General features: G+C 45.6%; 1 protein-coding gene across 1 annotated transcript; it reads right to left on the bottom strand.

Moving 5' to 3' along the window:
• Positions 1-4,586: 4,586 nt before the first annotated feature.
• On the bottom strand, positions 4,587-11,620 carry LOC119388359 (uncharacterized). The gene is made up of 3 exons (XM_037656065.2): positions 11,508-11,620; positions 10,614-10,738; positions 4,587-10,036 (listed from the first exon to the last, which is right to left on the bottom strand). The coding sequence occupies exons 1-3, from the start codon at positions 11,596-11,598 to the stop codon at positions 8,726-8,728; spliced, it is 1,527 nt and encodes a 508-aa protein (XP_037511993.1). The 5' UTR covers positions 11,599-11,620; the 3' UTR covers positions 4,587-8,725.
• Between the last annotated feature and the right edge of the window lie 3,345 nt (positions 11,621-14,965).

The raw sequence follows: 14,965 nt of genomic DNA, 5'->3' as shown, positions 1-14,965 counted from the left end.
GCGTGTAATGTTTTGTAGGTTTCAGATTTTTAAAATTGTTCTGAATTTGACAATGGGAATGGAATGAATACAGGATCGGGGCTGCTATATTAAAACAGGCTTGCACTGCCGTGAACATTCTTTTTCTATGCAGGAAAGCAGAGCTCATTTGTGGGGTGGTGGAGGAGAAAGATAACAACCCAATTATGTGTTGCGTTGAAAATAGAGAGCCTCGGGCAGTGGCGTTTTTCTATTTTTGTACTTTGGTACATTTATTCAAAGTATGATAACGCTGAAGGTTTCCCAAAGTGAAGCCGCAATATTTTGCTCTGGCAAGTATGATTATCAGAAAACGGTTCTAGTTTCAAAGCACGGTACATAGCAGTCTTTCAAACAGCAAGCATAGCTTCTCTTTCTTTTCCTTTCAATGTTCTTATGTTCAGTGAAACAGACAGTTGGGTGACTTGGTGCGGGCTGATCATACTGAACTGTGGCACAAGTGGCGCAACAAGGAAGGTGACATGGTACATTCATTGTTACACCTGCTACCAAAAGTTCTCTGGGTAATAAAGAATAAGGCCAAATATCTGGGGCCCAAGCACACAGTTTAGATCCTTTGAGGAAGACGCCATGTACGTTTTGCGTGGCGAGTATTTTTGGCTGCGTGCTTAAGAGGAAAGATCTTCCTTTGTTTTTTTCGGTGACCTTTTTCTTTGTACTCTGCATTCTGAATTGCAGCACAAGAAATGGATGGGACACAAAGAGCCACTGCACAGCAACTCTTAGTATCGTTTTTGTTTCATCGATTTCCGGTGCTACAGTTCAAAATGCACTTACAAACCAACTACCCCAAGCAGGGGCGTAGCCAAAGGGGGGGTTCAAACCCCCCCCGAAATTTTTCAGTTTCGCTTGCGTATATATGCACGCACACATACAAACCCTACTACTGACCCCAAGTCTTTGTCCTGTCACTTTTTTGCACCCCAGTTCAGCAGGGTCAGCCCTTATCTTGCTCAGAAAATTAATGGAAAACGTTTGAGCTAGGATGAATGGAAGTAGTACAGAAAACACCTCGTAGCACACTGTCAAGAATGGAGCTTGCGCTGTGAGCAGTTGTCCAGCCTGCCTGTAAATGTGCATGCGAGCTCCACACATGGAGGACACGTTTGTGTGTAGGCTCTGTCGAAAGTCTGTATGTAATACTGTGATGTTGTATGTCTTGTTATCTCAACAGCATCGACAAATGCTGGCAGGCCCATTCAGACCGAAACTATAGCTGCATTTGTTCACATTTTCACAGATCCAGAATAGGATTGTTACTGAGGTTGTTAGGCTATTACTAGCTACTTCAGTCACAGTGACAACTTCGTGGCATTCGTTTCTATGTGCTTGTGCTTAGCATGAAGTACACGCAGACTAACACAACAAGTTTCACAAGGTTTGTTTGCACCATGGTTATATGACTTCGAAAGGTTTGTCATGGGTGCATTGTGAACCATTTCAAATGTGCTAAGTAAGCAACATAAAAGCTGCATGACACTAATGGTGCTAGAAATTTTGTTCAGAGTTTACCCAAGTTGTATGTGCATGTGTGTGTGCGTGCGTGTGTGTGTGAGTGAGAGAGAGAGAGAGAGATGGGGAGCGCATACATATGGGGGGTCTTGGGCCATTATAAGCAAATGCAACTGTCGGGACACTACCAACATTTCCTTCCAGTGCAGAGCAGCTTTGCAAACATATCAATTGATAACTGTAGCTCTGGCTGACTGCCACTGCTGCTGGCTTTTAGGTTGCTTTCTATTCCTCTTTTAATGTATACTAGTAACATTTCAGAAGTGTCGCATGCCGCACTCAACAGGTAACAGTCAGGCTGCCACTCACACTGTCGCCCTGTAGTGAAATCATTTGTGGATTAATGGTGTTATGTGCATGAGAGCTTCCAAAGGCACATTGATGCTGAAGCACAGCTGGGCCACAATCTCGTAATGATTACCTTTGCTACAAAATCGTCTTTTTATCATCTACTGTCTATGCCTGGTTTATCCCACTCATTACATGAACAGAGCATCACTCCAAGCACTGATAAAGCAGAAAAAGGAATAGTATTGAAGCGTACAGATGGCTACAGATTGGGGCCCAGAGCTCACAAGCATCTGTCTTAACAAGATCACTTTCAAGAAAGAAAATGCTTCTGCATGCAATATATACAAAACTAATTTGATACACTACAGATAATACTCACGTACCATGCATTGTTCACATCAGCAATTCTGTCCATGTTTACGATCGTAGTGCACCTTTGAAAAACATCGCACTGTTATGGATGATGCATGACAACATACATGCCAGTGGTATTTTCTGACAAGTTGAATAATTTCAACTAGCCATAAATTGTATCGTAAGTGTGTTCAGGGCAGTTACAGTCACGTGTCACAACTTAATTTTCTTACTTTCCTTAAGTTAAGTGTTGGGCTGCTACACAACCATCACAGTGCTATTTCACATGCAGTAAAATGACTTCTGCATTATTTCACACTTCAGAGCCTTTAGTGTTACAAAGCTTGCTTTGGTGCTACATCAGTGTTTATCAGATGTTTGAAGCATCAGTGCAAACAAGGGCAATGCTGTCTGAAGCTAAAAGTTTATAGAAAGGTGGTTGTGCGCATGTGTGTACCATATTTACTTGTGCAAAGCCTGCATTCCCTACTCCTGAGGTTATAGAGTTCGGGAAAAGGTTTTGCCGAATTTCACTTTCATTAATCTGTGTGGCAATTTATTTTTAGCAATTGGAATGTTCGAGAAACTAAAGAAGAAGTCGCTGTGCTCTACTTGGTGTGCGCAAGTGGCCACAAGTCTGACCTGTACAAGATTTTGAACCCTGTAACAGTACAAAATAAGAGTGAAGGTCTCATGTGAGCAAATGCGGTGTATACTCACCCACACATGGTGGTGGTATACAACCACAACTACGACATTATCAGCCACACATTTGTGGTCCCTTCACTAGTAACCTTGATGCTTAAATCATGGCAAGGACTACACAACATCACTAAAAACGAGCTCAACAGTCTTTGTGGGGGGCATACAGGCACTATAACATTGCTCAGACATCGCAGGTAATTGTGTTGTAGCACAGCAACCCTACAGTGATTCTTACATGCCGTAGTCAGCATTGCACGCAACCATCAGTAGAGATTCCAAAAACACAATAAAGGATGCTTTTGGTCTTGTACAATGCACTTTTACACTACAGCAAATCTGTGCTGTTAGTGACAAAAGCCCTCTGCCCCCAAAACAAAATCAACATATTGCTTAAATTTCATTTTTGCATGTTTTCCATGGCCCTAATCAATTTTCTTTAACTGCATGAAGCTAAGCTACAGATATATCCCAAGGACAAGCTACGTTAAACCAAATTCCTTGATAAGGAAATTAAAGACATCTGATAAAACTTCCAAGGCATTAGCAGACTTGCCACATAATGAGTGTTATGTATGGACAAGAAGCAGTTTAACATAAACCCACGCATTAAAGAAGTGCCATGGATAACAAGTAGGCCACAACTGGTTACATTCGTGTTCCTGTCCACAGAATGAACTTAGTCGACGTGTAATTAATAAAAAAAAACCTTTTGCAGTATGATTTTCTGTAGATTTTGCTAGGTTTTTGCTTAGTGCTTGCTACGTGCACAGTGAAACATTGAACCATTGAATATTGCTTTTAAAAATAGATGTAAACATTGTATTAACCCTGTTATCTGGCCAACAGTACGTTGCAATCATTTCTACACTAGAATAACAGCAAGGTGTTTAAGCAGTGCCTCGAATTGAGGTTGTCGGTCACACATAGCGCAAGAATTGATGACGCTAATATGAGAAAAACGCATACAACAGAGGCGCCTGTGTCGTCGCAGTGTTTTAGCCCCTTCTCAGTGGCGTAAGAATTGATGGCGCTAGGAAAGTGTTGTTTTGAGATACAGAACAAGCACCTGTACCTTTTTTTCCAGCCATACACGAACTCTAGGAAGAACTTCAACCAATGTTCATGTGTGTACACATCTGTGTGAAAAAAAAGCTTGCTGTTCTCTTAATTCCATTCAAGTGAGAGACCAAGTGTCCTTTTCTTTTTGAAGAGGGAAATTTGAGTGGACTAATACGTATCCAGGATATATAAATTAAAGGTGCTGTAATAGTGAGCATAAAGGCGAGTGGTGCAACAAAAACACCGTGTTGCCAATGCTAAGATAAAAACGCTGTTGGCACAGTGAACCTCATTTTTAACTAACGAACTAATTCTATGAAAAACCACAAGATGGAGGAAGCTTTATGAAAGATAACTATTCCCTGTCTGTAGCACACAAAAAAATACGGCCTAGAGGGGAAAGTGGGAAACGGTGATATCCTTGTCTTTTGTTCCCTTTTTTTAGCATGTTTCCTATATGAAACAATCCACGTTATGCTACTTTTGAAATGGCCATTCGTGGTAGCTACCCTTTTCACAATATCTCTTCTGCGCATTGCACATTTGTCCAACCAGTGGCGACACCATCACAGTTCCAATGAAGAATGAGTATTAGCTAAACACGATGGATTGTCTCTCATGCAAGGTTTCACACCACAAAAGCCACATTTAATACTTCCTTGGTGCTCAAATTGTGTTCGTATGTGCTAAATGCAAAAGTGGCCATGCCATAATTACAGAACATCAATCTGGCTAGTAGGAGAGCCAGCCTTGCAGATACGAAAAGGGTCCATAAAGATCCCTCTTCCCTATGCATGTCCGCTGAATAATTTTGCGTATTCAGTGTTCTCATGCTTCAAATTAGGTTGCCATCACTTTACTGCTTACTAAACTCCCACTTAGCTCAGTTGTTGCAATGAACTGGCCACAAAAGACAAGCAATGCTGGCTTTAATCCCTTATATCGCATCAGCTGTGAAGCTTCCTTTCCGAAAAAACTGCATAGGTTCTTGCAACTTAATACTACGTTCATGTGGATGCCGATTTTCCAGTTCAGCGCTCCTATTTGAGCCTTCCTTGCCCAGTGGCCGACCCTTCATATTAGAGTAGTGTACCCTGGAGTTCCCTGTGATTGAGATACAGCACAGCATAACAGCCTATCAACTAGCCTAGCACTGGCAGGGGGATGGGAGAGGCTTTGGCCCAGATGAAATGCTTCAGCATGATCGTGGCATTTTGCAAACAAATTACACTAGCTTATAGGTGAGAAGCATCAAGCACATTCTCATGAGAAGTGACAAATAGCAAGGAATGGGCTAGTTTGCATTCCACTGCTTGTGGAATGGCATAACTTTTGTCACGCTGTACTTCAAGCAGTGGCAAATGGCCAGTGCTTGAGAAGAGCCACAGTGCTGCTAGAATTCACAGTTTAGAAAAGCTGTACATGCTCAGATTTGCAAGCATATGAATCCTTAATTTCATCGCAGAGGCCACCAAGGGCCCACACATTTGAACCATTGTGCTGTAAATGACATCTTCAACAAATAATGCTTGGCAAGTTCTTATCAGTGCACATTGAAAGTCCAAATTCAGTTTTTAAGGTATGATGTGCCCTTTAGCTTGATGGAAGGAGCGTTAGCACTGCATAATGCAATGAAAAGTTTTTACAAAATGCTCCTTTGACCTATCAAACAAGTCTCCTTACAATGTTGACAGTAACCTCTGGGAATGAAAAAATGCTAGACAAAAAGTTCAGGTGTGAATGCTTTCAGAAGACGGGTGAGTGAAGAGCATGTCATGGGGTATACGCTAGCTCATGGCTGCACTCTTTTAAGTTAAATGTGCGTTCTCATTCTCTGGCATTATTATATATTACCATGAAAAATTGCACATAATTCAAGCTTACTACCACTCTGTAGTTCTAAAAAAAAAACGTGATTTGAAAACTGTATCTGTTGTAACAAGCTAATGCTACTATTGTGGATACAAAGCTGGAATTAAGGCTCGAAGTATGGTAGCTAATTGGGTGAGTCTGTACATCTGCATCTTTGCACATATGAGTCAGTGCTTGTGTTACGATACTTCTTTTTCTGTGTCTGTTTTGTTTGTGCTGTGTGTAAAGATTAAGGCTTGAGCTTTACTTCAACTGCAATTACCCTGCAAGTGAGTTAGTATTTGTAATTGGCTACATTCAAGTCTTTGCTATGACTAGTTTAACAGCAAGCCAGTGTATACTATTGAAAAATACATGGCAGAAAAGGTGGTAATGAATTGTAACTGTTCCTACCTGTGTAACTGTAGACTACACATTGTGCTTGTGCCATGCCAAATAGGATGGCCACTTCCACTGAAACCTGGATAACAGAGATACATTTGATGCAACACCTCAAACACCCTGAACAATCATGTAGTGGGTTCAGTGTAGCATACAGGGGATTAATACATGCACTTAGAGTCTATGACAACTCAGCCTTGTTTCAAGATTGTATATCGTACAGACAATGAAATGCAGCGACAGACTCCCACTGTAGTGACATGCGAGTGCCTCACGACATCTTTTATGCACCTCCTTGGGGTAAAACAAGAACACACTAAAGTATCATCAAAGGTGATGAGGAGGAAATAAACAGGTAGTCCTCGCTTGTTCTCTGCTCTCTATGACAACTGCAACATTGTAGGTTGTTAGCTGCAACCATGCAATCTGTGAGGTCAGAAATACTGCAGTCATCAGTAACATTAACACCTATGCACAAGCACACAGCCGGCAGTACTTCCGCACTTTCAGCCGACACCCGGTGGCATTATCAGTGAGATGAGGTGCAAAGAACACCGAGGTTGAATGTAGATTCTGTATGCACTTAAAAGATATACATCCTATCACTGGGGCTGCACCAGTGCACTAAGTCACAACACAGATATGCTTGAATATGCATTGACGCGGACATGAAGTGAGTCAAGTTTACTATGTTGGTCCTGTGTGGCACATTTATTCTACGTGTATGTGAAACACGACCCGAGGTGCGGTGCCCGCTAAACCTACTGTTGCTGATAATACCACTGACTATTAGCACAAGGAACTATAAGGCACTTCTGCACATTGCTGTTTCAAGATTCAAGCTGTGTACGCAAGTTTGACAGCGTTTGCGTTCGGACATTAAAGAAATAGACGTCTCTACTTTTTTTCCTGCCTGTTGGTGAGCTTATATTTACTGGCGATCATTTGTTATGAGCAGACAAACGTTGAAGCGTGTCATGAGAGCACAGTGAGAGAGAAGAGCTTTTTGTTAACCGGTAATGCAATCAATTCACACATGCTCCCTTCAACGATTACTGGGTGATTTCAACCGCAATAATCTTATGAAAGTTGTTAATGTTAATAATAAAGTGCAGCTTTCATGAGGCGATTGGCCCGGATCGTGCCTCTTATAAGTATATTCAGTGTGTCTATGCACAGACACATGTTAAGATACAATCATTTTACAATAAATGAAAACTACACCCACTCCTCACAAAAGCATCCACACCCACTTCCATAAAAAATAAAGCAAGTGTTTTTAGTGCGGCAAGAAATAAAGAGGAGCCCATTTACAGCCACAGCTTGGTTATCCAGAAGAATCAGCCTCTTAGAAAAGCTGACCGGGCAGCAGGCTAACCAACAAACTGCATTTGGTTGGTAACAAACTGCATTGAAATGAAGTATTTCCAAGTGTACTACAGCAGACACATACATGTATAATTCCACTCGGTGATGTTTAAGAGCATAATAAAACGAGTTCAAGCTGCAGCTACCACTTAGAGTATACGAAATTGTCAAGCAACTTCATAGATACAAAGCAGGAACATAGCACTAAAACTATGTACCATCCATATTTCGCACCATTGTCCATGCTACCATTCAATCTTGCCCATCTTACAGATTGTAATCAAATGACCAGTAAGTAAAAAATTTTCTGCTGGAGCTTACACTTTTTAATTTCCTCTAATCTACCTCTCAGAGAAACTCTCGAAGGCATAACGACACTGTTGAAAAAGAATAAAACAGTAGCATGTAATCATGCTAGTATACCCTTGCCCTATGTAATTTGGCAGGTGTTGGTTCTCTGTATTTTACTAACACATCATAGTGAATTATGTCTTGTGGCCATACCTCTCATTCACTCTATTGTGCACCCATGGTGATAAGTCTGTCTTCCAGACAATCAAACGTATCATGAGAAGTGAACACTACGGAAGGTCAAAACATGTGACTACCAGCAATAGCTGTGGCAAAATTAAACAAATGAAGATGTGCGTTTATACTGAGTGTATCGACACACGAGTCTTTTTTTTTTTTTTTTCAAAGGAGCCAGAAAGATAATGCAGTTGTCATCGATTAGGCTATTTGTGTGCAAAGCAGGGCTGGAGAAAAACAGTATTAGGCAAGCACGTCACTGTCTTCGTTGTCACTCACGCAATGGCCGAAATTGCGAGCTATACAGTCTGTGAGCGACCTCAGGTCCTCAGTGCGGCCCATGGCACCATTGAAACCAACTCCATAGTTGTCATACTCCGAGTCATAAGTAACACTGAGTGAGTCAATGCTGAGCAAGCGGCTGCTGGCCCGTGAAGAGATGCTCGTGTCATCCCCTTCGTGGCCCGCGTCATTGAGGAGGGAGTTGAGGTCACTAAGGGCCCCCTCTGCGTCTGTTAGTCCTTGGTCATTGGCGAGTGACGCGTCGTCTGTCGTGTAGCCACCACCGTGATTGTCCATCAGCGGAGCTCCTTCCTCGTCTGCCTCGCTCGAACCGTCATTGCTCCAGCTGCTTCGCGAGTCGAGGTGCAAAAGTGGTCCGCCGAGAGGGTGGCCCTGCCTCGGCCAGTCGAAGCGCAATGCCCGTGGAGTCCTCGCCAAGCCTCATGAGAATGCGCTGGGAGTTTCCGTTGAGGATGTCGCTCATGGCATATCTCGGCTGGGCTGCCACACAGCAATTCCCGTTCTCCTGATAGTCTTCAATGGCCAACTCGTCAGCGTCGTGACGTACAGTCAGGAGTGGAGGCCTGGCCTTGCCGTGCTCCCAGACAAGTCTCTGTGATGCCGGACTCGAGTTGCAGAGCTGCTTACGAGGCACCTGCTCTGGGGAGTCAACCGGAGGCACTGTCACAGCACTGCTAACTGTCTCTTCATGAGTTCGTTTACGTGATCCTGAAGAGTTTGCGAAGTACACTGCCGGCTCGGGATTGTGTCTTGTGTTTGGAGCTGCTGCTTCAGGCATTGTGTGACTAAACTTGCCGTCATATGGCTGTCTGACATTGTGGCTAGGAGAGTGACCAACTTGTGGGAGACCTGGGCCAATGATACCGGGACTTGCCTCATAGTCTCCCATAGACTGAGAGTATGGGTACATACAGTTTGCTTGGGGACAGCTTGAATTTTTTAACAATAGCAAGGGAAAGCCGGGACCCGACAAGCTCCCATGCGGTGATGGCGGATGGTCATTTAAACAGTGACTTTCCTCAATGAGGCTACCGCTGCTAGAATGCCCGTCGTCAAGGTGGCTGCTTGCACTTTCTGAACGAGGATCGAGGCTACAGTCGTCAGTCAGTGCAGCCTCACTTTGGTCACCAGGTAGCGAGGGAGGAGGCACTCGTATTTGTTTCAAGCTCTCCCAAGGGTCACCACGTGTGAGGGACTCTGGTTTGGAAGACACTCCGGTTTTCACTCTCGATCTAGACCCATGTGGAGGGGTGTTTGACACTATGATGGGCTTGGGCTGGGTGTATGGTAAAACATCATCATGAGGTGCCAGTGGAGCTGTCTTTTGGTGCTGCCCTGCCCAGCTGTTAGGAGTGGACCCACTTTCTCTTCTCAGCTGGAGTGAGTTTGAGCTCAGAGGTGGAGGCAGGCTTCCGGAGAGGCTATTCTTCTCCTCCTGCTGAGGCATTGAGCTGGATTGGCCACCGGAGGCACCCCTCTCCCTTGGACTGGGTGGCGAGCAGCGAGTCTTGCGGTCGATCAGAAAGTAGGTTGTCATTTCTCCTTTGCCCTTCACCTTGACTTTACCACGGCACTGGAACACGTAGGGTCCGTCTCGAAGCAACTGGTAGACTTCCTCGGTCACCTGAAGCAACAAATTTTATGCTAAACGCTTAAAATACGAGATGCACAGTGAAGAAAGAGCACACGTACAAGCACGATATACTATACAAAAAGTTATCACGCCATGATTAGAGAGGCACTGTAATACACAACAAGTGAATGACGCACCGCACCATGCAACACAATAGGTGTCATGGACAAAAAGCTGGTTTACAGTGAGAATACTCATATTCAAATCCCTTCTATCACGGACACATGGGAGGTCATTTGCTATTAATGGTGAACAAGATCACATTTACAAAGACTGTATAGTGTCATTATCACATCAGAATTAATATAAATAAAAAGTTTGTTGCACAATAGACCACTGGACGTGCGGTTTGACTAGCCTTGTTCATTAATGCACTGAGAGTGCAGTTGCTTGTTTAGTATTTGTTTATCTACCTACTTGTCTGTATTACTATTACCTGGAGATGAGAACATTTGCCAGCAGAAAATTTTGAGAATACAAACGGCATGTTCTGAGCCTCTGTGGCACTTTCAATACTGCATAGTACTGCTGTGCTATGGACACAATGTTCTGATACACCAAAATTCACCTGAGTGTGGTTGGGCAGGCCCGTAGAGTCCATGCGACTGGCCACGTTGACCGTGTTGCCCCAGATGTCATACTGTGGCTTGCGGGCTCCAATCACTCCTGCTACTACAGGACCAATATTGAGCCCTGCAGAATGAAGAGGTATACGATAGGGAACCCTTTTGGAACTATGGTTTCATCAAAGGTGCAAAGTAATTTAAGTTAAAACTGAGACTCAGCACAAGTGAATTAACAGTAACTTTAGATGATTAGCATAGGCTTGCAGATGGTGGGAATGACGGTGTTGGTATACACACGAACGAACCTTGCGTGCAAGATTGTGGTTACATTGCTGTGAAAGCTGGTGTCTTTGTTCCAACAGGCACTCTGCTTTATTTAGTCCAAATTCAAGTGCTCAAAGCCACTTTGCCTGTTATACCTAACCGGCAATAATGTAGCTCCTTACATGTAATCGTCACTCAAAAAAAAAGTACTTGAACTGCAGTGAGTGTCACTAAGTACGATAATTAATCTAATAAAGATTACAAAAATGCCAGAAAATGTAAGTGATTATAAGTAATTAATTACATGTAATTTTGTTACGTACAAGCCTGTTTAAATGCAGTTTTTTCCAGAAGACCATAGAGAAAGATGGAGAGCTCTCGCTGTATGCCTCCTAACCACCCTGAAAATTTGGCAACACACCATTCCCCCACCAAGACCACAGTTCGGATAAACACCTGACAACAATCAGTCAGGATTCTAGAGGATGACAATCTGCAAGATTCAGGCTAATAAGTACGCCTTTATTTTCCAACAACTTCATCAGTCTGCCTGCCCATTTAGTGACGTGGTTCAATGGCAATAAGGCGATATGAAAAAAGTGCCAAGACAAGAAAAGAAACGCCGGACTAACCAACACGAAGCATGAAGTTGTTGTAAGAATTTTCATTGATGTCGGCAAGGCAGTCCTTCATGGTGAACACGAGCTCTGCCATGGTACTCATGTAGCTGGCACCAGATTCATGGTCATCCTGCACAAGGTGAGGGGGGCACAAAAGTATGAATTACATTTATGATGCAAGAACAAGCACCACCACAACTTTCACAAATGCAGCTCTTGCCGAGAATGCTCAATCGCAGTGTCAATAAACCCAGATTGATGCGAGCAGTAACAAACCGTATACTTTTAACACTAATCAGTATCGCCTTGCATGGAAATTGAGTAACGTGCATAATTTCACATGTGCTGTAAGCTACTGCTTGTTTTTGAGAACACTTATGATGTGCACTCCATCTTCAGAGCAGTCAAATGGGATTCTAGAAGAAAACAATGACGTAAAATGTGCGTTGCATCTTTATTAAACAACATAGTGTTGGACATATATAAAAGGCTTTCTTGTGATTGACGAATAGCATTAAGTATTACAACAGAATGTGAAATTCGGCATGTTGGTTAAGGTTCATTTCAAAGGCAGCAAGAAAGACTGTAACACAAGACAAAGAAAACCACAGGACAATGCACCTGTCCTATGGTACCCTTGGTTTTGTGTTGCTGTCTTCTGTGCTGCCTTTAATATCCCAGTATCCCAAAGCAGCAGATTCAATAAGAAATGCTGCAGTGTAAATGCTCAGGGACTGATTTTGACCAGCTGGTGTGCTCTAGCTTAAGTCCACCTAAAGTACAGCGTGCGAGCAATTTCGCATTCAAGTATATTAAACTCACAACCTGTCACAATACGTAAGGCATAGATTTCTAGTTAACATTGACTCCACTCCATATCCTGGCAGATGGTCTGAAAATCTGAAACCAGTTTCTTACGAAAACAAAGCAGCAGTCGTCCAATATAAGTCGAATGCAAGCTCACGACTGATTTTGTATCTAAATTTATAATGGCAATCTTGGACTGCATGCATGTGCATGCTATATGCTTGTGTAGTGTGTGGGGTTGCACACGCAACCCATTGTCTTCAACGCGGCGGCACCTCGGCTTCGCGCTACGTTTGTACGCGCAGTGGCGAGGGGGGTTGCGTGGGAGAGGGCACGTGCCGCTCCTGCAGCCCTTCGCACCCTGCTCCCTGGCCGAAGTCGAGATGCCCCGTTTTCCCCTCGTTGCCCTTTTCTGGAGAGACTCCTCTCCAGACCCAAGAGACGCGCGCGGCTTTCTTGGGGACGGCCTTGTCTTTCGACTCGAGCAGCGGTGACGACCACAGCTTGATCGAGTCGGGAGCCACCCAGACGCCATCACCCCCTGCGCAACGCCCGGTCTATTGTGAGGTAACTTACTGCCTCAGGGCCGGACTGCGAAGCCACGAGAGGTGAGTTGAACCTTATCGCTCTCAATCTCGTGTGCTTCCCATTTTGTTGTTGTTTTGACGTTGTCGTGCGGAACTTACTCCGCCGCTTCGTTCCTACTTTGTATTTTGTTGCGTTGGTGGCACTTTTGGCACAATAAACTGTGTCAGGCAAAGAACTTGTCTCTGTTACCACTGGCCTGAAACCCGCCGCGGTCGCAACTTACGCGAACCGCGGGATAGGGGTCACAGCTCTGACTGTTAGGGCTGCTGCGTAGCACTAGTAGCGAGTAACTACACTCCTCTAGTGCGCGGTGTGATCCAAAGACGGGACAGTTTCGCACGCGCGGATCTGTTCGTTACAAAGTAACCCCTATATTTGGCGCCCAACGTGGGGCCAGTGGTTAAACAGGACGAGTAGTTTGTGTAAGTGACTGCCACTACACGAACAACCATGGCAGCAGACGAGGCTGACTTACAGCCGCTGTTCACGCTGTCAAGGGTGGCTGCCAACAGGCAACAATTCGAAGCGGCGGTAACTGCTACCGCACAGTCTGACCCTGCGGCGAACATTAGCCAAGGGGATCTGATTTGCTTCGATGAGGGTGGCGCTACACATGAGGCCCTCCCTCCGTTAGATTGTCCGCTCGAAGGCGCGAGGCACATTACGCCGAGCCCTTCGTCCGAGCGTGCGGAGAGCAGGGAGCCACAGCGGCATACCGGCTCAACGCAATCAGCTCCTGTGCCAGACCTTACTGGCCAGAGCGAGTCTCCACAGGTTTTAAGGGATGCCTTGCGCCTGATCGAGACTTTGACGGGTGTCGTGCAGAACACTCTGCTGAGGCCCAGCACAGCTGCGCGACCAAGCGTAAAGGTGGACTTACCCACCTACAGCGGGTATCATGACACGGTCAGCGCCAATGATTACCTTGACCGCATGCTGACTTACCAGCAGGCAACGGGGTTGTCCGATGGCGAGATGCTAGAACGCGTCGTTCCAGTATCACTGACTGAGCAGGCTGCCCGGTGGTTCCGACTTACCGGCCACCGGTCAAGCACGCTGAACGAATTCCGAGCGAGGTTTCGCGACGAATTCCTACCCGCTGATTACGAGCGTCGCATGCAGCGCGAGTTAGAGCGGCGTACTCAGCATCCGGACGAGTCCTTGCTCGAGTACGTGAGGGCGATGGACGAGCTCTATCGTATTGCTGACCCCTCTGCTCTAAATTGCGAGAAGGTGGAGCGAGTCACGCGACAAGCGCACCCCACTTTCGCAGCATATTTGAGAGGCGGCAAGTTCAGGGATTTGGACGAGCTGGCCTCGGAGGCAAAACGCATACAGGCGGACATACTCGCCTCACGTGCGTACCGACCACCACCCCCAGCGTCGCAGGCACTTGAGCCGCGATGCGCGTGGAATGGAGACAATGCTCGCATCCGTCCACAGGGAAATGGTGCAGTTGCCTTCAGTGACGGGCACTCGAGTAGCGGTTGGGACATATCTGACCGGGCTCTTGACCCGTACACGTACGCTATGCGAGCAGCACACGCTGCCGATGGCCGAGGTATGCAGAATCGGAGTCGACATACCGATCCGAGGACGCTAGAGCGGAGCGCGCCCGGAAGGGAGCATCCGATAGAGAGGAACGGTGGCCAAACGGCGCGAGGCACAGCACGCCAAGCCCGAACGCGGCCGACCACCCTCTGCTATCGCTGCAACCAGACGGGGCATTTCGCCCGAGATTGTTGGCAACCCGCAAGCCGAGAGCACGCGCTTTCGGGAAACGAGCGGGGCCGCCGGTGAGCAACACTGCATGGCCGGCGGCAAACAAAGCGGTGCTGAGTGAGACACATGAACTCCTAGCCCCGCTGGCTTGTCGTACTGGACCACCCAACGACACGCCAGTGCCACTTATTGAGCTAACAGTCGCCCGGCGCAGGTTTTTTGCGCTGTTAGACACGGGAGCAAGCGCTTCACTCTTTGGCGACGAAGGTGTACGATCATCTCTGTCGGAACGCTATCCGGCTTAGATCGAGTAATGTGACCTTCCGGCTCGCCAGCGGCTCGGCGCAAGGCAA

This window comes from Rhipicephalus sanguineus, chromosome 3 (genome assembly GCF_013339695.2).
Source record: "Rhipicephalus sanguineus isolate Rsan-2018 chromosome 3, BIME_Rsan_1.4, whole genome shotgun sequence".
In the NCBI taxonomy this organism is placed as follows: domain Eukaryota; kingdom Metazoa; phylum Arthropoda; class Arachnida; order Ixodida; family Ixodidae; genus Rhipicephalus; species Rhipicephalus sanguineus.
This window is presented reverse-complemented; position numbering and strand designations above follow the sequence as displayed.